This window comes from Pelobates fuscus, chromosome 3 (assembly GCF_036172605.1).
Source record: "Pelobates fuscus isolate aPelFus1 chromosome 3, aPelFus1.pri, whole genome shotgun sequence".
Taxonomy (NCBI): Eukaryota; Metazoa; Chordata; class Amphibia; order Anura; family Pelobatidae; genus Pelobates; species Pelobates fuscus.
The window spans coordinates 15,107,229-15,130,110 of NC_086319.1; the positions used below are offsets into that span (position 1 = coordinate 15,107,229).

Consider the following 22,882-nt stretch of genomic DNA (forward strand, 5'->3'; position numbering starts at 1 on the left):
TCACCATCATCCTTCCTTGCCAGAGGCCCGCTGTGTAAAACTTTTGGTCTGGAACAAAGGAGGTTGGTCTGGAACAAAGGAGGTGGTCACTTATTATTTCTATAGGTACGCCTTAACTTCACCCCTGGGCAAAACTTGATAATCCACAGGGTATATATCCAGTGATTTGGAGGGGTGTTGATGTACTTGCTTGGGGCCAAGATCTAATTTTGAGTGAGTCACCATCATCCTTCCTTGCCAGAGACCCCCTGTGTAAAAGTTTTACGTTGAAAACAAGGACTCTTTGTTTTTATCTGTTGTTGGTGTAAATAATTTGTTTATCATATATTTTGTATGCACTATTTGTTGCTCATAATAAACATTAATTTATTAAGTTCTGCCTTTGTCTGGTTAAGAATAACTAATATTTAGCAATTACATAGATATTGTGTTAAGTAACATTTGGTGGGTTTTTATTATTGATTTACCTGGGGGACCAAGGTGCCCCATTTATAAATTGTCTTGGAGGTGGAAACGTTCAAATAGTAATAGTTATATTATTATGTTTAAGTGTGGGTGGTGTTACGGGGGATTTTGTCATTATTTCCAGTCTAGTGCAGATAAATAGTGAACTTTAACCCTTTCACCACCACAACTACATAACGCACACTCTTGAAGTAGGGTGCGTTCGTGACAGTGTGTGTATGAATAGTTTGTTAGCTGTCACGTTGATGGACAGGCTAGATACTGAGCCATGAGGAGCAGAAAAGAACTGTCAAAACACCTCCGTAAGGGGGGCGGAGCCTGACCATTGAGCCGTGCAGACGTGTCTGACACGAGCTCCTGCTGAGCGGACACAAACCGGGGTAAAAGCAGCGGCAATATAACCTAAAGTCACCCGGGGGTGCACCACCCACGTCGGGGGTGCCCTCCGGATCACACCAATACTACCTCGGGGCCCGTCGAGGCCGGGAACTCGGAGAAACGCATGCGGCCTACTGGGGCAGAAGCCGGGGGGAGGCGGACGCTCTCCTCGGCGCGAGAACTCTCAAACGACTCACCTTCCGTTCAGCCCCCCCGGACCGGTGGGGGATATCCCGGTCCCCACTGGAAACGACGACCAGGATTGCAAGCCGGCGAGCCGGCCATAAGTCACGCTGGGGCTGCTGACACACAGGGCATACCCAAGATGGCCGCCCAGCATAACTATAACAAGCGGAGCTCTCAAACCCAGCCACCCAGGTCGCCACTGGAGATATTTGACCGACTCTGCACAAGCCTTCAGGTCCTTTTGCGGGGCAGAGGACAATCTCATCGTCAAGCAGAGAAAACTGTGAAATCGTGGATACGGCCTACTGCGCGACGCAGCTATTATAGGCAGATACCACGAACCTCCAACATGGCCGCCCGGCAACACAAACAACCGCAGGCCCTAAGCAGAAAAACGGCGCTTAGTCCAACGGACACATTCTCCTACCCGCAAAATAAAACGCCTGGCGACACAAAACAACCGACACAAGCAAGGAACACACACAAGCAAAAGCTCGACGCCCAGCGCAGCAGATACAGACCTCACACGGAGAACGCTGCGTTTCCAGCGACTGAGCGGCTGCTTACGCTGCAGAGCACCGCTGGAGCTGACCCACGAAGCAGAGAAAGCAAACCCGGGAACAACGTCGGAGAGATGAACAAAGAAAACACCCAGGGCTTACCAACGCTGGGCATCGGCTGAAGCGACCACTGACTCGCCTCACACGAGCGCTCTGAGCCTGGACTGTCCGGAATCCGCATAACGGGCCACCCAGACACAGATGCCTCATACACATCCCACACAGGTTGTGCCCCAAGCCGGCATTGCACTGTGAAGATACTGACATTTATGATGGAACTTGTAGCCAGTGGTATGCTATGCTACTTAGCTATTATTTGCAGAACCAAGTTTAATATGTTTAGAGAACATGGCAATGTTACTTGACAATCTAAACAGGTTTTTGTGATGTTATGCAATAGAACATGCCTCCTAGCAAACACACAGAGCATAATGCGCATGTATGCCGTATAGTACCCAGCTACTGCTATATTATGAAACGTGTTAACATGTTATACTCTCTCCTGCAGAAACCGTTGATCTGACTTTACCTAGTACGCGCCCTTAAAACGCTTTTGTGCAGCCTTTTACAATGTGTAAGATTCAGCGATATAACATGTGATCTAAGCGTTTATATAGCGAGCCTGCAATGTTAAGCAGGTTACTATCTATAAATCTTGGTGATGATCACATAAGCACAAGACAAGCAGCTTCAGAGTTAATATTAAATTACACATCAGAGGTAACAGACAAGCATTGACTCAATTTCGCCCTTATACCCTAGTGGTCAATTGCCCAATCGTTAACTCACCGGATAACTTAGGCTGATATTCCTCATGCCTGATGTTTATTATTTGTATATCTCTTCCTTTGTCTGACACTCAGGCACACATGTAGCCATACTACACTAAGCTCTCGCAACGCAATCATACTTTACAGGAACCTCATACCACAACACAGTGGATCGTCAGACAAGTTTAGCCATTAGTACACTAATATTGTGGTAGGGATTGACGAGCTGCTGCTACCCGTGTTAGCCTGATTTTATCCTGAGTAACCGCTCATGCCAACATCTAGCCTGACAACTTGATTAACTACTGAGCTTTTTATAATAGCATTGATGTTTTCTATTAGCTTACAGTTGTATTTTACAGTTGCACTGAACTCCCAAATGTATACGCTACTTAAGAATTTAAACCGTTACAATTTTGTTATCTGCACTTAAAAAAAAAAAATTGTGCCTGACAATCGATCGCCACAACATGTTACGCAAATGTTCAATGATGTACCTTGATGTCGCTGTTGTGGCACACCAAGGCTGTTGTTATTTCATGCACACAATAAAATAAAGAATTAAAAAAAAAAAACACCTCCGTAACAGCTCGATGTAGTTGTTCTGGTGTCTATAGCTTGTCCCTGCAGGTGTTTCAATGTAAACACTGCGTTTTCCACGAAAAGGCAGAGTTTACATTGCTGCTTAGTAACACCACGTGCAGCACCCAGGTTCAGTGTCTCCAAGCTCTGCATGGAGGCACTAAATGTTCCTCATAGAGATTGATTAATGTAATGCATCTCTATGAGGAGATGCGGATTGGTACATTTGCTGCACATGCACAAAATCCTCCCAATGCTTTCCTAAGGGAAAGGGAAAGCATTGCCTTAGCTGAGATAATAAAGATTGATCATCTCAGCCATGGCGAAACTGGCATGGCATGGGGAAATGGGAAAAAAGGTGAGTAAAAACATCTTCCTCATGCGATCAGAAGGGGCAGGTACCTAAGTGCGCACGCACACACTGACAGGCTCTCTCACACACACACTCTCACTCTGACAGGCTCACATACACACTCATGTTGACAACAGGCTTGAACGCACAAACTCTGACAGGCTCTCTCACACACACACACTGACAGGCTCACACATACACACACACTGACAGGCTCTCTCACAAACACACACACAGGCTTACACACACACACATTTTTGTTTTAATTGAAACCCACTCAGTCTCACTACCTTTGGGATAGCTGAGTGGGTCTTTCCTGGGGTCCAGTGGGGCTGCTCTCTTCCTGTGTGCGAGGGAGCAGTACTCTGCCTGTAGCTCCTCTCTGCTCCCTCGCTCTGTAATGATGCCGGGGCCGGAATGACGTCATATTCCGGCTCCTGGCATCATTAGACAGTGCGAGGGAGCAGAGAGCAGCAGCAAACAGAGTACTGTTCCCTCACGTGCCACCCATAATGCTCCTGCAGGGGCGGGCGGCCTCCTCCATGTATCCGCGGGCAGGCGGTCGCTTCCACATACCCGCAGCCGCCATCAAAGTTCCCTCCCACACTAACTACAGAGCTGGCAAATCCCAGACGCCAGGGTGAAATTTCTAGTCGCCGTGGCGACCTGGCGCTTGGGATTTGTAGAGCCTTGGTTTGGGATACAAAGAAAACCCCACAGGGCACCTCAGGAGAAATACAGGCTGCTCTGTAAAAAGACGGTGTGGTTTTTCAAGGAGCACAATACGACGATACTTGAACAAAAATGAGCTGCCTTGTCGAGTGGCCAGAAAGAAACCTTTACTACGTCAATGCCACAAAAAAGCCTGGTTACAATATGCCCAATAACACCTTGACACGAGTCACAGCTTCTGGCACACTGTAATTTGGAGTGACAAGACCAAAGTAGAGCTGTATGGTCACAACCATAAGCTCTATGTTAGGAGAAAGATCAACAAGGCCTATAGTGAAAAGAATACCATCCACAGTGTGAAGCATGGTGGTGGCTCACTGATGTTTTGGGGGCACTAGGAATCTTGTGAAAATTGATGGCAAGATGAAAACAGCATGTTACCAGAAAATACTGTCAGACAATTTGCATTCTTCTGCACGAATGCTGCGCATGGGACCCTCTTGGACTTTCCAGCATGACAATGATCCGAAGCATAAGGCCAAGTTGACCCTCCAGTGGTTACAGCAGAAAAAGATGACTGACTGTAATGGCCATCACGGTCTCCAAACCTTAATATCATCAAGCCACTCTGGGGAGATCTCAAACTTGCAGTTAATGCTAGACGACCAAAGACTTTGCATGACCTGGAGGCATTTTGCCAAAATATATGGGCAGCTTTAACGCTTGCAAGAATTAGGGGCCTCAAAGACAACTATTACAAACAACTGCACGCTGTTATTGATGCTAAAGAACTAAGGGAAGGCAGACTTCTGAACAGGGGTCGTTTCATTTTTCTTCTTTGTTGCCATGTTTTGTTTTATGATTGTGCCATTAAACAATTAAATATAAATCCCATAAGAAATAAAATAAATGTGTTTTGCCAGCTCATTCATGTTTTCTTTAAAAATGGTACATATATTACCAAATCTTTGTGGTATGGTAAAGGTATGCAAACTTTTGAGCACACCTGTATATTGGGAATCAACATATTTGCCGAGTTGTGCAGTCAGGCATTTCTTAAAACGTGAAAGGTTCCATGAAAAAACATAACTCCTAATTATAGGATACATAAGTTATTTGTGGTTATTTTTATTTTTGCAGTGCATAAAAGGTGTGACATACAGGCAAGTGGTACCCCAACGGCATTCCACTTTGCAGATAAAACATTAGTAACAGTGGGGTATGAGATATGTCTTGCACATTTTTTAGAATATAGGTTGCGGTTGCATCAATAACATGTAAAGATAGGTTGTGGGTTTTCAGTGGTTTGTGATAAGCATGCTAGTTAGGTAGTCAGTATACATAAATCAACGTTAGTTATACTTTAGCTTAAGTTATAGTATGTAGAGTACATGCTGTAAAACATAGCAGTGATAACAAGAAGAGAGTATAATATTTGCACATCATAACTTGACTGTTAATTATAGGGTTAAATATTGGCTGTGCTTGTGTCTTGAGACTGCTGGAGTAGTTAGGGAAAGGCAGGGCATTAGGGAGCAATAATTCAGGTTATGTGAAACAAGTGTAAAAATTGGGGACTGTGTTAAACTGCGGTGGAATGAGTCCTTGTAGCTGCTGATCTTCACCCGATGCCTTTTATGTGCTCGAGCAGGTAGTCTCTTCTTTGACCCGTTAGGGGCACTCCGCCATCTTGCCTTGCAATGGAGGCGCTGAAGCCTCTTCTGTATGGTCTCCGGGTCTGGCTGAGGTTATAAGGCAGGCGATTAGGGGCAGCCCGGTGGGATTGTGGCAGGTTAGTAGGTGCTTTTACCGCTTTTCTTGTGCAGGGCTGCCTGGCTGCGTTCCGGTGGGCCGCGTGTGAGCGTCGTGTGGTCTGCCATTTTCGGGTTCTCTGCACCTTGGTCAGCTTGGGTTTGCCACTGGATCGGGAGGGTGTCTTTTGAGGTGAGTGTTCTGGCTTGCCTTGTGTCTGAGCCTGTTGGTGCCTCATTTCTAGTTTTTCCCAAAAAGCTGTAAGCAGGTTGTTAAGTTTAGCATCAAAGTCCCAGCATGTGGCGGCGGCCATGTTGCTTAGCTGCATGTTTTCCGGCTGCTCCCATAGTTTTGTCTCTGGGGCTCTCACATTTAAGTTGCCTTTCCGTGTTGGACCGGGATAACCCCCGCCGGTCCTGGGGGGGGGGGGGGGGGAGCAGGGCTTTGGTGGGGTAGCACCTGCAATGCATAGGCGAGGAGAGCGGCCGCCTCTCCCCGTTTCCATCATCCACAGGCCGCGGCTTTCCATCGTGGGTCCTTGAACCTCCAGACTCTCGATGTGGGTCTCAGGTATATCACCAGGTCACCCCTGTTGTAGGTGGCGGGTCCCGGTGTGTTTTTGTCTCGCTTTCAGCAAGTTTTCTGTCGGGTTCTTGGAGTTTTAGCGGGAGCCCAGCTTACATGCGACTTCTCGGCTTGCTGGCTTGACCCCGCCCCTTATTTGTGGTTGTTTAAAGGGACGCTACAGTCACTAAAACAACTTTAGCTTAATTTAGCAATTTTGGTGTATATATCTTGCACCTTCAGTCTCTTCTCAATGCTCTGCCATTAAGGAGTTAAATCACTTTGCTTATGCAGCCCTAGTTACACCTCTCTGCATGTCACAGAGCCTTCATAAACACTTCATGTAACGAGTCATCTAATGTTTTTACTTCCCTTATTGCAAACTCAGTTTTATTTAGAATTTATCTCCTGCTCTGTTAATAGCATTCTACACCCTGCAGTAGCCTTCTGTGTATGATTAACCCCTTAAGGACGTAGGACGGTTCAGGACCGTCATCGGCATTTTTGCGTTGCCGACCGATGACGGTCCTGAACCGTCCTAACGGTCAGATGTACTTACCTGATCGCCGTCGTTCCCCCGGCGGCGCTCCCGTTGTGGGGAGACTGCCTGCAGCCCAGACAGTCTCCCCATGGCGGATTAGGACCCCTGTGGCCATGTATCACCCAACAGGGCGACCACATGGTCACAATAGGTGTCCATGTGTCTGCCTGCAGGGGGACTGTCTGTGCTGACAGGCAGTCTCCCTGCAAGTGTAAAATCATAAAAAAATTAAAGTAAAAGTTAATTAAAAAAAAAAAAAATTATATACGTCTATATATCATATATATATATAATGTCATACTAAGTGTATTTTTATATTAATATGTACATATATTAATATAAAAATACACTTATAATTAAATTACACACGTATATATAATAACTATATATATATTGTATATATATAAACAAAATAGAAAGGAGTGCACTTGAGAGGGCTTTTTTGAAAAAATCAATGTAGTTTATTTTGCAAACGTGCAAACATTCAGAAACGATCAAGTCGACGTTTCAGTCCACGAAGGACTTTTATCAAGATTTCAGTCCACGAAGGACTTTTATCAATATATATATATATATTATAAAATACAAATAATAAGTAAATTAAATTAAATAAATTAAAAATAATAAAAATTTTAAAAAAATTACATATCTATATGAAATTTTATTCTAACTGTATTTTGATATTAAAATATATATATTTATATCAAAATACACTTAGAATGAAATTGTATATATATCTATGTATATATAAATAAATAAATATAATACGAAATATACATATGTCCATATACAAAATTACATAAATAATTATATAAATATAGACGTAGACTTCAAATATATAAATATGCATATATATTTAAATTCTACGTGCATATTTATGTAATATTTTTATTTGAGGGACCTGCCTGCCAACCCAGGCCGAAATTCCAGAGAATTTAATTTGCTAGCACTGTATTTTACCCTGTAACTTTCTATGACTCCCTAAAACCTGTACATGGGGGGTACCGTTTTACTCGGGAGACTTCACTGAACACAAATATTAGTGATTCAAAACAGCAAAACCTATCACCGCGATGATATTGTCAGTGAAAGAGACTTTGTTTCGCATTTTTCACACACAAACAGCACTTTTACTGATGATATAATTGTTGTGATATGTTTTCCTGTTTTGAAACACTAATATTTGTGTTCAAGAAAGTCTCCCGAGTATAACAGTACCCCCCATGTACAGATTTTATAGCGTTTTTGAAAGTTACAGGGTCAAATATATGGGAGAAATATTTTTACATTGAAAATGGCCAGGTTGGTTATGTTGCCTTTGAGAGCGTATGGTAGCCCAGGAATGAGAATTACCCCCATGATGGCATACCATTTGCAAAAGAAGACAACAAAAGGTATTGCAAATGGGGTATGTCCAGTCTTTTTTAGTAGCCACTTAGTCACAAACACTGGCCAAAATTAGCGTTCAATTTAGTTTTTTCACACAGAAAACAAATATGAACGCTAACTTTGGCCAGTGTTTGCGACTAGGTGGTTACTAAAAAAAGACTGGACATACCCTATATTGAATACCCTGGTTTGTCTACTTTAAAAAAAAAATATGTACATGTGGGGTGTTATTCAGAGACTTTTGGCAGATAATAGTGTTACAATGTCACTATTGATACATTTGAAAAAATATATGTTTTGAAATCGCAATATCCTACTTGTACCTATAACCCTATAACTTGCAAAAAAAAATCAAAAAAGCATGTAAACACTGGGTATTTTAAAACTCAGGACAATATTTTTAATCTATTTAGCAGTTTTTTTTATTCGCTTTTGTAGATGAGTAAAAGATTTTTCAAGTAAAAGTAAAAAAAAAACATGTATTTTTTTAAATTTTTCATCATATTTGTTTGTTTTTTAAAATTAAATTACATGAGATTATATAAATAATGGTATGTAAAGAAAGCCTTTTTTGTCCTGAAAAAAACAATATATAATTTGTATAGGAACAGTAAATGAGAGAGCGGAAAATTACAGCTAAACACAAACACCACAAAAGTGTAAAAAGAGGCCTGGTCGCAAATGTACAACATCGCAAAAACAGTCCAGTCCTTAAGGGGTTAAAGTTCAATTTACAGAGGAGATAAAAACATTTAAATTAACCCCTTAACACCGCAGCCAAATGTACAAGTTGTGAACGAAACAAAACGTAAACAAAACCTGGCATTTGCGCTATATGTCTGTCCAACCGTAATTCACCTCTTTCATATTAAATGCACCCCCCCTTATTATATATCATTTTATTCAGGGGAAACAGGGCTTTCATTTAATATCAAATATTTAGCTATGAAACATAATTTAATATGAAAAAAATGGGAGAAAATAAGATTTTTTTTTATTTTTTTCGTTCTTCATGACATTTTAACTGTCAATGTCATAATACTGTTTGCTTTTACTGCAATAAAATACACATATTTGTATTCAGCAAAGTCTCACGTGTAAAACAGTACCCCCTATGTACAGGTTTTATGGTGTTTTGGGAAGTTACAGGGTCAAATATAGCGTGTTACATTTGAAATTGAAATTCGCCAGATTGGTTACGTTGCCTTTGAGACTGTATAGTAGCCCAGGAAATAAATTTACACCCATAATGGCATACCATTTGCAATAGTAGACGACCCAAGGTATTGCAAATAAGCGATGTCCAGTCTTTTTTAGTAGCCATTTGGTCACAAACACTGGCCAAAGTTAGCGTTTGTATTTGTTTGTGTGTGAAAAATGCAAAAAACGCCAATTTTGGCCAGTGTTTGTGACTAAGTGGCTACTAAAAAATACTGGACATACCCCATTTGCAATACCTTTGGTTGTCTACTATTGCAAATGGTATGCCATCATAGGGGTAATTTTCATTCTTGGGCTACCATAGGGTCATAAAGGCAACGTAAGCAATCTGGCGAATTTTAATGTGAAAAAAATTAAACACAAGCCTTATATTTGACGCTGTAATTTTTGAAAACACCATAAAACCTGTACATGAGGGGTACTGTTGTACTCAGGAGACTTCGCTGAACACAAATATTTGTGTTTCAAAACAGTAAAAAGTATTGCAGCAATAATATCGTCCCTGTAAGTGCTGTTTGTGCGTGAAAAATGCAAAAAACTTCACTTTTACTGGCGATATCATGGTTGTAATACATTTTACTGTTTTGAAACACTAATATTTGTGTTCAGCGAAGTCTCCCGAGTAAAACAGTACCCCCCATGTACAGGTTTTATGGTGTCTTGGAAAGTTATAGGGTTAAATATAGTGCTAGCAAATTAAATTCCCTATACTTTCGGCATGGGTGGTCAGGCAGGTCCCGCTAATTGTAATTAATTAGGATACCTAATTATGTAAAATTATTACATAAATATATGTGTAGAATTAATATATGTATATATATACATATGTGTATATATACGTATATATATATATATATTTTTTTTAATATTTTTATTTATATATAGGTATATATATAGTGATATATACGTATATATTTATGTATATAGATATATATATTATTTCATTATAAGTGTATTTTGATATAAATATATATATATTAATATCAGAATACAGTTAGAACGAAATAAAACACATCTATATATTTTTTTATATTTTATTTTTAATTATTTTTTTTATTTAATTTTTTACGTATTTACATATTAATTTTTTTTATATTATTTATAAATATATATAACAATAATTATATATATATTTAATCAGTATCAGTCTACGTGTAATTTGATATTAATATATATATATAATTATATATATATTAATATTAAAATACACCTAGACGGTGTATGTGTATGTGTGTATATGTGTATATATATACTTAGATCATATATATATAATATATATATATGATCTAAGTATATAATTTATTTATTTTAACACTGTTTTAAAACATTTTTATTTGATTTTCAGCCAGCAGGGGGACCAACTGTCATTACAGTTGGTCCCCCTGCTGGCAATGCAGCAGGCAGCTATACCGGCCATGTGATTGTGAGGTCCTCGCAAGGACCTCACTCTCACATGGCCGGGAGGGCTCCTGGAGGGCGGACGTGCCGCGGGGGGCTCCCTGGGAGTCCCCCGAACCGCGATCGCCGGCGTGGGACCGCCAGCGACCGGGTAAGTTACTAAAAAACGGAGGGCGTACTATTACGTCCGGCGGCGTTTAGAGCCGCTTTTAAAAGGACGTAATAGTACGCCCTCCGGACTTAAGGGGTTAAGTAACATCTGATTGAAAGTGAAAATATTTTTTTCATGCAGGCTATGAGTCACAACCAGGGGAGGTGTGGCTAGGGCTGCATAAACAGAAACAATAAAAGAGTTAACTCCTAAATGGCAAAGAGCTAAGCAATGAGACTGCAGGGGCAAAATCTATATGCTAAAGCTGCTTCATTACGCTACAATTGTTTTGGTGACTTTATTGTTCCTTTAAAGGAACACTATAGTCACCTAAATTACTTTAGCTAAATAAAGCAGTTTTAGTGTATAGATCATTCCCCTGCAATTTCACTGTCATTTAGGAGTTAAATCACTTTGTTTCTGTTTATGCAGCCCTAGCCACACCTCCCCTGGCCATGATTGACAGAGCCTGCATGAAAAAAAAATAACTGGTTTCACTTTCAAACAGATGTAATTTACCTTAAATAATTGTATCTCAATCTCTAAATTGAACTTTAATCACATACAGGAGGCTCTGGCAGGGTCTAGCAAGCTATTAACATAGCAGGGGATAAGAAAATCTTAATTAAACAGAACTTGCAATAAAGAAAGCCTAAATAGGGCTCTCTTTACAGGAAGTGTTTATGGAAAGCTGTGCAAGTCACATGCATGGAGGTGTGACTAAGGTTCATAAACAAAGGGATTTAACTCCTAAATGGCAGAGGATTGAGCAGTGAGGCTGCAGGGGCATGTTCTATACACCAAAACTGCTTCATTAAGCTAAAGTTGTTCAGGTGACTATAGTGTCCCTTTAACAAACTTCAAAAGCTACCTGTTAATATTTTAGATTTTTTTTTTTTTAATCATATCAAGGCCTTGATCTCAGGATAAATGTCACCTGACGTTTAAGACATTTTAACTTGCGTTGCGGTATAGTCCGTGGGTGAGTTTTTATACCACACCCGCATATTCTTTGTTATATTTTGTCCATCCAATGTGGAGGTTGGCATACAAGGCTGCACAAGATGTCCCCATCGCTGTCCCCCGCACCTGGTGGTAGCATTTGTTATGGAAGAGGAAGAAGTTATGCGTTAGTATAAAATTCAGCAATGACATTACAAAGACGGTATGCTGTTGATATTCAGGCCCCCTAGAATCTAAATAGGACGTTACATTTCTCAAGCCCAATTCACGGGGTATCACATCGAGACTGCAGAGAATGGATCACTGTGGTACCCTTATGGAAGACAGGCACCTCAGGGTATCTTTGGTATCCCTCAGCTAAGGGTGTAGCTTCTCCATAAAGATCCACAAGATCCTATCAACAATTTCTTCCCCCATTTATCTTTTTTCTGGTGCATATCCCTGCTGTGTGTTTCTTCTGATTCAGTTTGGTTTTCTCATGTTTGATTCATTTTGCATGATGAGTTGCATTGCTGGAATTATGTATGATATAGTTAAAGGAACACAAACATGTATTCCTGATCCTATCCTTTTAAAACCACAATTTCGGTTGCTTGCCACCCCTAACAAGGGATAAAAACTAATCTTATTTCCAGCACCGCATGGGTCTGCCAGTGCTGGCCCCACCCCGCCTCCTTGGTGACATCTGAAGGTACGATTTTTACCCAAGCCAATGATAGGGAAAGCATTGGATTAGCTGAAGTCGGCAAGGCGGTGGAATGGGGGCAGAGCCAAACGCTGTTTTGGCCAATCAGCACTGAATTGCATTGAATTAATGCATCTCTATGAGGGAAATTCAGCGTCTCCATGCAGAGGGTGTCACGATAGTGACCCCTTCTCACAGAGTGTAACCTAAAATAGAACGTATACCGGACCTTAGAATGGTCGGACTAACGTTTAGAGTAGTCAAAAAGAATAGCCAGAGATCAAGGGAGTACGGAAGACGGATAAACGATAACCAAGCCAAAGTACGGGGAACCAGAGAGTAGAGTAGTCAATAAGGAAAGCCAATAGTCAATAACCAGGAAAGAATCAATAAAGTAGCTTGAGAGCACTAGAGGAACCAACAAGAACCACACTAGGGCGCCTTACCAATGTATGGGGCTCCTTTATATAGTGTGGTGTATATTGCTTGAAAACCACGCCCCCAAAAGGTCCGGGGGCGTTGCCACGTACGAATTACGTAGTCATTCCCTTGACGGCTATGGCGCGCATGCGCCGTATCATAAGAAGACGAGCGGTGTGAGCGGCCGGCGTCAGAAGGGCTGTGCCGCTCACCGGAAGAGGATGCCTTGCTGCGCGGATCCGAGGAGGAAAGGTAAGGTATCGTTACAGAGGGTGGAGACTATGCAGCATTGCCTACTATGCAGCATTGCCCTATGAGGTATCCCTAGTGGACAATGAATACACTGTCTTTTCTCTGAAAAGGCAGTGTTTGCATGAAAGTGTCTGAAGGGAATAATTATACTCACCAGAACAAATAAGCTGTAGTTGTTCTGGTGACTATAGTTTCCCTTTAATTTGCATTGTTGTTGTCGATCTACATGATACCCTGCAATTACAGTTTACTTTCACAACGTTTTCTCTTTTTCCAGTTTAATCCAGATTTGTTCGGTTACCGTTGGATTTCGCTTTGGTAGTATTGATTGGTTACTCCATTCTTATAGATTATATGCCTGTCTTTGTGCTGATTGGTTGTTTCTTTTCCGCTTCTGTTAACTGTTTTTTTGCTCTTTAGATTACTCGTTCACCAAGGCTAGAATAATCCACAATTAGCGTGATGTTTCGCAGACACCTCCCTTATTTGGTGTTCTTAAATACAGAAATCCAACATAAATATAGCAAATAGGGGAATTATCTGTAAAACTGTTTAAATATGAAAATTAAGAGGTGTCATTAGCCAGCCCAGAACAAGGATTTCCGGTTGCTAATGAGAATTATGTGCTAATTTGGAGCCAGACAGCACATGTTGGCACATTACCCACCTCACCACCACCATAGTGAAAATTACCAGTGCCCCCATAGTTTTGACCCTGGTATCTCCTGTTACCCCCACCCAATATTGTTCCTATTATTACTGACATTTATACAGTGCTATCTTATTCTGCAACACTTTAAAGTATAAAGGAGGATATTTTATAATAAATAACAGGAAAGTAGCACAACTAAAGGTGAGAGTGGAGTGTGGCCTTGTGCCCCCTGGCTGTCTCTGTAGCTACCTGTGGATCCTGGCTGTCTCTGTGGATCCTGGCTGTCTCAGTGGCGCCTGGCTGTCTCTCTGACTCTTTGTGCCCCCTGGCTGTCTCTCTGACTCTTTGTGCCCCCTGGCTGTCTCTCTGACTCTTTGTGCCCCCTGGCTGTCTCTCTGACTCTTTGTGCCCCCTGGCAGTCTCAGTGGCGCCTGGCAGTCTCAGTGGCGCCTGGCAGTTTCTCTGACTCTTTGTGCCCCCTGGCTGTCTCTCTGACTCTTTGTGCCCCCTGGCTGTCTCTCTGACTCTTTGTGCCCCCTGGCTGTCTCTCTGACTCTTTGTGCCCCCTGGCTGTCTCGGTGGCCCCTGGCTGTCTCTGTAGCTACCTGTGGATCCTGGCTGTGTCTGTGGCTCTCTGTGGCACCTGGCATTCTCAGTGGCTCCTGGCTGTCTCTGTGGCTCCTGGCTGCCTCTGTGGCTCTCTGTGGCCCCCTGGCGGTCTCAGTGGCCCCTGGCTGATTCTCTGAGCCCCCTGGCTGTCTCTCTGACTCTTTGTGCCCCCTGGCTGTCTCATAAGCTACCTGTGGATCCTGGCTGTGTCTGTGACACCTGGCATTCTCAGTGGCGCCAGGCTGTCTCTGTGGCCCCTGGCTGATTCTCTGACTCTTTGTGCCCCCTGGCTGTCTCTGTGGCTCCTGGCTGTCTCTTTGCCCCCTGGCTGTCTCTGGGGCTTCCTGTGGCCCCTGGCTGTCTCTGTGCCCCCTGGCTGTCTCTGGGGCTTCCTGTGGCCCCTGGCTGTCTCTGTGGCTGCCTGTGGCCCCTGGCTGTCTCTGTGGCTGCCTGTGGCCCCTGGCTGTCTCTGTGGCCCCTGGCTGTCTCTGTGGCTGCCTGTGGCTTCCTGGGGCTCCTGGCTGTCTCTGTGGCTTCCTGGGGCTCCTGGCTGTCTCTGTGGCTGCCTGTGGCCCCTGGCTGTCTCTGTGGCTGCCTGTGGCCCCTGGCTGTCTCTGTGGCTGCCTGTGGCCCCTGGCTGTCTCTGTGGCTGTCTCTGTGGCCCCTGGCTGTCTCTGTGGCCCCTGGCTGTCTCTGTGGCTGCCAGTGGCCCCTGGCTGTCTCTGTGGCTGCCAGTGGCCCCTGGCTGTCTCTGTGGCCCCTGGCTGTCTCTGTGGCTGCCAGTGGCCCCTGGCTGTCTCTGTGGCTGCCAGTGGCCCCTGGCTGTCTCTGTGGCTGCCAGTGGCCCCTGGCTGTCTCTGTGGCTGCCAGTGGCCCCTGGCTGTCTCTGTGGCTGCCAGTGGCCCCTGGCTCTCTCTGTGGCTGCCAGTGGCCCCTGGTTGTCTCTGTGGCTGCCTGTGGCCCCTGGCTGTCTCTGTGGCCCCTGGAGTTCAGTCAGGGCAGACCTTTACCTGAGCCATTGGGGCCGATCACACAGTTAAACCGTTTGAAGGGCCCGATGAGCTGCCGGCCCCGCCATGACTTGAAGTCTTGCAGTTCGAGCTGCCTCAGGAAGCCCATTCCGCCCTCTGACAGGATCCGAACCGCAGCCTTCCCGCCAAAACCCGCGCGCGCACTCACAGGGGGCGGAGACCTCTGCTAACGGCGTCACGTGACCACCCAAGCGAGGGGGCGTAGCAAAGGGGAGTGGGTGGGCACGTACTGGCCTCTTAGCAACCGCATGTGTTACCGTCTCCCAGGGCAACGGAAGGCTCCGGCTCCATCACCAGGAAGGGCAGAGAAGGCTCGCAGGCTGGGGGTGAGGGCACACAGTGCTGGGGGTGAGGGCACACAGTGTTGGGGGTACACAGTGCTGGGGGGGCACACAGTGCTGGGAGTGAGGGCACACAGTGCTGGGGGTGAGGGCACACAGTGCTGGGAGTGAGGGCACACAGTGCTGGGAGTGAGGGCACACAGTGCTGGGAGTGAGGGCACACAGTGCTGGGGGTGGGGGCACACAGTGCTGGGGGGTAAGGGCACACAGTGCTGGGGGGTAAGGGCACACAGTGCTGGGGGTGAGGGCACACAGTGCTGGGGGTGAGGGCACACAGTGCTGGGAGTGAGGGCACAGTGCTGGGAGTGAGGGCACACAGTGCTGGGGGTGGGGGCACACAGTGCTGGGGGGTAAGGGCACACAGTGCTGGGGGGTAAGGGCACACAGTGCTGGGGGGTAAGGGCACACAGTGCTGGGGGGGTAAGGGCACACAGTGCTGGGGGGGTAAGGGCACACAGTGCTGGGGGGGCACACAGTGCTGGGGGTGGGGGCACACAGTGCTGGGGGGGTGAGGGCACACAGTGCTGGGGGGGTGAGGGCACACAGTGCTGGGGGGGTGAGGACACACAGTGCTGGGGGGGCACACAGTGCTGGGGGGGGTGAGGGCACACAGTGCTGGGGGCACACAGTGCTGGGGGGGTGAGGGCACACAGTGCTGGGGGGGTGAGGGCACACAGTGCTGGGGGTGAGGACACACAGTGCTGGGGGGGTGAGGACACACAGTGCTGGGGGGGTGAGGGCACACAGTGCTGGGGGTGAGGGCACACAGTGCTGGGGGCACACAGTGCTGGGGGGTGAGGGCACACAGTGCTGGGGGGGTGAGGGCACACAGTGCTGGGGGTGAGGACACACAGTGCTGGGGGGGTGAGGACACACAGTGCTGAGGGTGGGGGCACACAGTTCTGGGGGTGAGGGCACACAGTGCTGGGGTGGGGCCACACAGTGCTGGGGGTGGGGGCACACAGTGCTGGGGGGCACACAGTGCTGGGGGTGGGGGCACACAGTGCTGGGGGTGGGGGCACACAGTGCTGGGGGTGAGGGCACACAGTGCTGGGGGGCACACAGTGCTGGGGGTGAGGGGACACAGTGCTGGGGGTGGCACACAGTGCTGGAGGGGCACACAGTGCTGGGGGTGAGGAAACACAGTGCTGGGGGGGGTGAGGGCACACAGTGCTGGGGGCACACAGTGCTGGGGGGGTGAGGGCACACAGTGCTGGGGGGGTGAGGGCACACAGTGCTGGGGGTGAGGACACACAGTGCTGGGGGGGTGAGGACACACAGTGCTGGGGGGGTGAGGGCACACAGTGCTGGGGGTGAGGGCACACAGTGCTGGGGGCACACAGTGCTGGGGGGTGAGGGCACACAGTGCTGGGGGGGTGAGGGCACACAGTGCTGGGGGTGAGGACACACAGTGCTGGGGGGGTGAGGACACACAGTGCTGAGGGTGGGGGCACACAGTTCTGGGGGTGAGGGCACACAGTGCTGGGGTGGGGCCACACAGTGCTGGGGGTGGGGGCACACAGTGCTGGGGGGCACACAGTGCTGGGGGTGGGGGCACACAGTGCTGGGGGTGGGGGCACACAGTGCTGGGGGTGAGGGCACACAGTGCTGGGGGGCACACAGTGCTGGGGGTGAGGGGACACAGTGCTGGGGGTGGCACACAGTGCTGGAGGGGCACACAGTGCTGGGGGGGTGAGGGCATACAGTGCTGGGGGGTGAGGGCACACAGTGCTGGGTGGGGCACACAGTGCTGGGGGGGCACACAGTGCTGGGGGGGTGAGGGCAGACAGTGCTGGGTGGGGCACACAGTGCTGGGGGGTGAGGGCACACAGTGCTGGGGGGGTGAGGGCACACAATGCTGGGGGGGCACACAGTGCTGGGGGGGTGAGGGCACACAGTGCTGGGGGGGTGAGGGCACACAGTGCTGGGGGGTGAGGGCACACAGTGCTGGGGGTGGGGCCACACAGTGCTGGCGGTGGGGGCACACAGTGCTGGGGGGGCACACAGTGCTGGGGGTGAGGGCACACAGTGCTGGGGGTGAGGGCACACAGTGCTGGGGGTGGGGCCACACAGTGCTGGGGGTGGGGCCACACAGTGCTGGCGGTGGGGGCACACAGTGCTGGGGGGGCACACAGTGCTGGGGGTGAGGGCACACAGTGCTGGGGGTGAGGGCACACAGTGCTGGGGGGGGTGGGGGCACACAGTGCTGGGGGGGTGGGGGCACACAGTGCTGGCAGCCTGGGGGTGAGGGCACACAGGGCTGGGGGTAAGGGCACACAGTGCTGGGGTTGGGGGCACACAGTTCTGGGGGTGGGGGCACACAGTGCTGGGGGGGTGGGGGCACACAGTGCTGGGGGTGAGGGTACACAGTGCTGGGGGGTGAGGGCACACAGTGCTGGGGGGTGGGGGCACACAGTGCTGGGGGTGGGGGCACACAGTGCTGGGTGGTGAGGGCACACAGTGCTGGGGGGTGAGGGCACACAGTGCTGGGTTGAGGGCACACAGTGCTGGGGGTGGGGGCACACAGTGCTGGGGGTGAGGGCACACAGTGCTGGGGGGCACACAGTGCTGGGGGAGAGGGCACACAGTGCTGGGGGTAAGGGCACACAGTGCTGGCGGTGGGGGCACACAGTGCTGGCGGTGGGGGCACACAGTGCTGGCGGTGGGGGCACACAGTGCTGGGGGGCACACAATGCTGGGGGAGAGGGCACACAGTGCTGGGGGTAAGGGCACACAGTGCTGGCGGTGGGGGCACACAGTGCAGGGGGGCACACAGTGCTGGGGGGGTGAGGGCACACAGTGCTGGGGGGGTGGGGGCACACAGTGCTTGGGGGGGTGAGGGCACACAGTGCTGGGGGTGGTGAGGGCACACAGTGCTGGGGGTGGGGGCACACAGTGCTGGGGGTGAGGGTACACAGTGCTGGGGGGTGAGGGCACACAGTGCTGGGGGTGGGGGCACACAGTGCTGGGGGTGGGGGCACACAGTGCTGGGTGGTGAGGGCACACAGTGCTGGGGGGTGAGGGCACACAGTGCTGGGGGTGAGGGCACACAGTGCTGGGTTGAGGGCACACAGTGCTGGGGGTGGGGGCACACTGCTGGGGGTGAGGGCACACAGTGCTGGCGGTGGGGGCACACAGTGCTGGCGGTGGGGGCACACAGTGCTGGGGGGGTGAGGGCACACAGTGCTGGGGGGGTGAGGGCACACAGTGCTGGGGGGGTTGGGGGCACACAGTGCTTGGGGGGGTGAGGGCACACAGTGCTGGGGGTGGTGAGGGCACACAGTGCTGGGGGTGGGGGCACACAGACTCTCACTGTGGATGGTGGAATGAGTGCAGACTCACACTGTGGATGGTGGAATGAGTGCAGACTCACACTGTGGCTGGTGGAATGAGTGCAGACTCTCACTGTGGCTGGTGGAATGAGTGCAGACTCACACTGTGGATGGTGGAATGAGTGCAGACTCACACTGTGGATGGTGGAATGAGTGCAGACTCACACTGTGGATGATGGAATGAGTGCAGACTCACACTGTGGCTGGTGGAATAAGTGCAGACTCACACTGTGGCTGTTGGAATGAGTGCAGACTCACACTGTGGCTGGTGGAATGAGTGCAGACTCACACTGTGGATGATGGAATGAGTGCAAACTCACACTGTGGATGGTGGAATGAGTGAAGACTCACACTGTGGATGGTGGAATGAGTGCAGACTCACACTGTGGATGGTGGAATGAGTGCAGACTCACACTGTGGATGGTGGATTGAGTGCAGACTCACACTGTGGATGGTGGAATGAGTGCAGACTCACACTGTGGATGGTGGAATGAGTGCAGACTCACACTGTGGATGGTGGAATGAGTGCAGACTCACACTGTGGATGGTGGAATGAGTGCAGACTCACACTGTGGATGGTGGATTGAGTGAAGACTCACACTGTGGATGGTGGAATGAGTGCAGACTCACACTGTGGCTGGTGGAATGACTGCAGACTCTCACTGTGGCTGGTGGAATGAGTGCAGACTCACACTGTGGATGGTGGAATGAGTGCAGACTCACACTGTGAATGGTGGAATGAGTGCAGACTCACACTGTGGATGATGGAATGAGTGCAGACTCACACTGTGGATGATGGAATGAGTGCAGACTCACACTGTGGCTGGTGGAATAAGTGCAGACTCACACTGTGGCTGTTGGAATGAGTGCAGACTCACACTGTGGCTGTTGGAATGAGTGCAGACTCACACTGTGGCTGGTGGAATGAGTGCAGACTCACACTGTGGCTGGTGGAATGAGTGCAGACTCACACTGTGGCTGGTGGAATGAGTGCAGACTCACACTGTGGCTGGTGGAATGAGTGCAGACTCACACTGTGGCTGGTGGAATGAGTGCAGACTCACACTGTGGCTGGTGGAATGAGTGCAGACTCACACTGTGGCTGGTGGAATGAGTGCAGACTCACACTGTGGCTGGTGGAATGAGTGCAGACTCACACTGTGGCTGGTGGAATGAGTGCAGACTCACACTGTGGCTGGTGGAATGAGTGCAGACTCACACTGTGGATGGTGGAATGAGTGCAGACTCACACTGTGGATGGTGGAATGAGTGCAGACTCACACTGTGGATGGTGGAATGAGTGCAGACTCACACTGTGGATGGAGTAGAAAGTCTCTAACTTACCCTTCTCTCTCTTTCAGGTCCATCATGTACAAACTAGATCTACCTGTGGATTTGAAGGAAGCCGCTCTGCTGGAGAGGAGGAGAAACGCAGAGCTGCAAAGACAGGACAGGATCTTTAACAGCAAAGCCAGGACCATAGGGGTGAGACAATCAGGAGTATTATGGGAAGGGGAGGGACTGTCTGGGGTACAATGGGAGAGGGGTGATACTGTCTAGGGTACAATGGGAGAGGGATGATACTGCCTGGGGTATAATGGGAGAGGAGTGATACTGCCTGGGGTATAATGGGAGAGGGATGAAACTGCCTCGGGTACAATGGGAGAGCGGTGCTACTGCCTGGGGTACAAAGGGAGAGCGGTGCTACTGCCTGGGGTACAATGGGAGAGCGGTGCTACTGCCTGGGGTACAATGGAAGAGGGGTGCTACTGCCTGGGGTACAATGGAAGAGGGGTGATACTGCCTGGGGTACAATGGAAGAGGGGTGATACTGCCTGGGGTACAATGGAAGAGGGGTGATACTGCCTGGGGTATAATGGGAGAGGGATGATACTCCCTTTAGGCTTTTTGCAGTAAACACTACCTTTTCAGAGAAAATGCAGTATTTATATTACAGCCTATTAATACCTCCACTAGCCACTCCTCATATGGCTACTAGAGGTGCTTCCTGGGGCAGTGCTGCACACTGTGCAGTACTGCCATTCAGTTATTCCACCCTCTGTTTGGAGACACTGAACTTTCCTCATAAAGAAATTCATCTCTATGAGGAGATGCTGATTGGCCAGGGCTGTGTTTGACTTGTGCTGGCTCTGCCCCTGATCTGCCTCCTTGACAGTTTCAGCCAATCCTTTTGGGGAAGCATTTTGATTGGCGCAGACCATCAGGCCAATCAGGGGCAGAGGCAGCGACTTGAATACAAGTAAGATTTTACTATATCTAGGGGGTGGGGGCGGGGGCCAGGGACATTTTAGCCGCGAGGCAAACAAGGTATTTGCCTTGGGCGGCATAAAAAGCCGCCCCCAAATACCCAATCAAATGTCTAACTGGCGAGGGAGCAGGCGGGCGGTGCTGGCGAGGGAGCACTTCCCCTGAGCTGTCTGTTTAGCTCCCTCGCGCGCCGCAGAGTGAAGCTGGGAGCTGGAATATGACGTCATATTCCGTCCCCCGATCTCACTCTGCGGCGCGCGAGGGAACTGAGCAGACAGCTCAGGGGAAAGTGCTTCCTCGCCAGCGCCGCCCGCCTGAACAGCTGCCCCACTAGACCCCAGGGAGAGGGAGACTCCCGCCCCCGGCATTCCCAAAGGTAAGGTGGCCGGGGGGGTTAAATAGGGAAGCCTAGGGCAGCACAAAACCAGGATACACCACTGGCGGGGGCTAGATGGTGTTTTTAGCACTATAGAGTCAGGAATACATGTTTGTGTTCCTGACCCTGTAGTGTTCTTATAAGCCAACCCTAGTTTTCTCAAACAATAACCAAATATCATGTAGTTTTACAAATATTCTTCCATATCATTATACAAAAATAAAAATTTTAGCCGCTGTCTCTAGGGCACAAGAGTTGAGTATAACCACTAGTTTCTACTATTGGGAGTAAGCCATGGCCTCCCCACCAGCACAGACCACTCTCAGCACTCTGCTGCAGGTCTGTGTGTTTGGCTGAGAGTTTTAACCCACAAACAAAATACTTCACATACACTAACGTGAGAATGCAAATTTGAGAACATTTGTGACCGAGTTACAGAATTTGTTCGGTTTGGCTATTTGGACATAAAAATAAAAATTCACTTTGAATTCTCACTTTAGTGAAAGTCCTTAAAAAATTAATTGTGGGCACCCCGTTTCTCAGACGTAATCCTGCCATAAAGACCCAAATGTATACACTCGGAACTTGTAGTGAATAACCCTGTAAGTGTTTTTCTTGTTAGGTGATAGTTGTGAAACCGTGATCAGCAGCATAGTGAGTTTATAGTGTCACTGTGTGGCGGAACCCGCCTCGCCACTGGGCATTGGAGAGGCCTGGCTCCCCGCCTCCTACCTGCTGACTATGGTCCCTGGTAAATTTGTACCTTTGAATGCAATATTCTGGCATGTGGTATTTTATATTGCTGCTACTGGCCCTTTAAGGGCCATCCGTGGACATATTATGACTTTTAGGAACAATGCCCCTTTAAGACTGTGTAGCAGATTGCATTCAGGCTGTCTTTAATAGTATGTGTTCGGTAAACTGTGTTATGTGAATGCAGCATTCGTCTGATTGTTCGGTAGAATCACTCCA

At 48.3% G+C, this 22,882-nt stretch overlaps 2 protein-coding genes across 3 annotated transcripts in view; one reads left to right on the forward strand and one right to left on the reverse strand.

Moving 5' to 3' along the window:
* Nucleotides 1-15,722, reverse strand: part of SMC1B (structural maintenance of chromosomes 1B) — a 77,390-nt gene extending 61,668 nt beyond the window's left edge. Inside the window, exon 1 of the mRNA XM_063445056.1 lies at nt 15,573-15,722. Coding sequence (XP_063301126.1) covers nt 15,573-15,681 — 109 coding nt within the window. The 5' untranslated portion in view covers nt 15,682-15,722. The remainder of the gene's footprint in view (nt 1-15,572) is intronic.
* Nucleotides 15,723-15,828: 106 nt separating this feature from the next.
* Nucleotides 15,829-22,882, forward strand: part of RIBC2 (RIB43A domain with coiled-coils 2) — a 32,061-nt gene continuing 25,007 nt past the window's right edge. The window contains exons 1-2 of one of the 2 annotated variants that reach the window (XM_063446744.1): nt 15,829-15,919; nt 20,628-20,751. In XM_063446744.1, coding sequence (XP_063302814.1) covers nt 20,635-20,751 — 117 coding nt within the window. In that variant the 5' untranslated portion in view covers nt 15,829-15,919; nt 20,628-20,634. Of the gene's footprint in view, nt 15,920-20,493; nt 20,752-22,882 lie in introns of those variants that run through there. The other variant, XM_063446743.1, reaches the window with a different exon arrangement.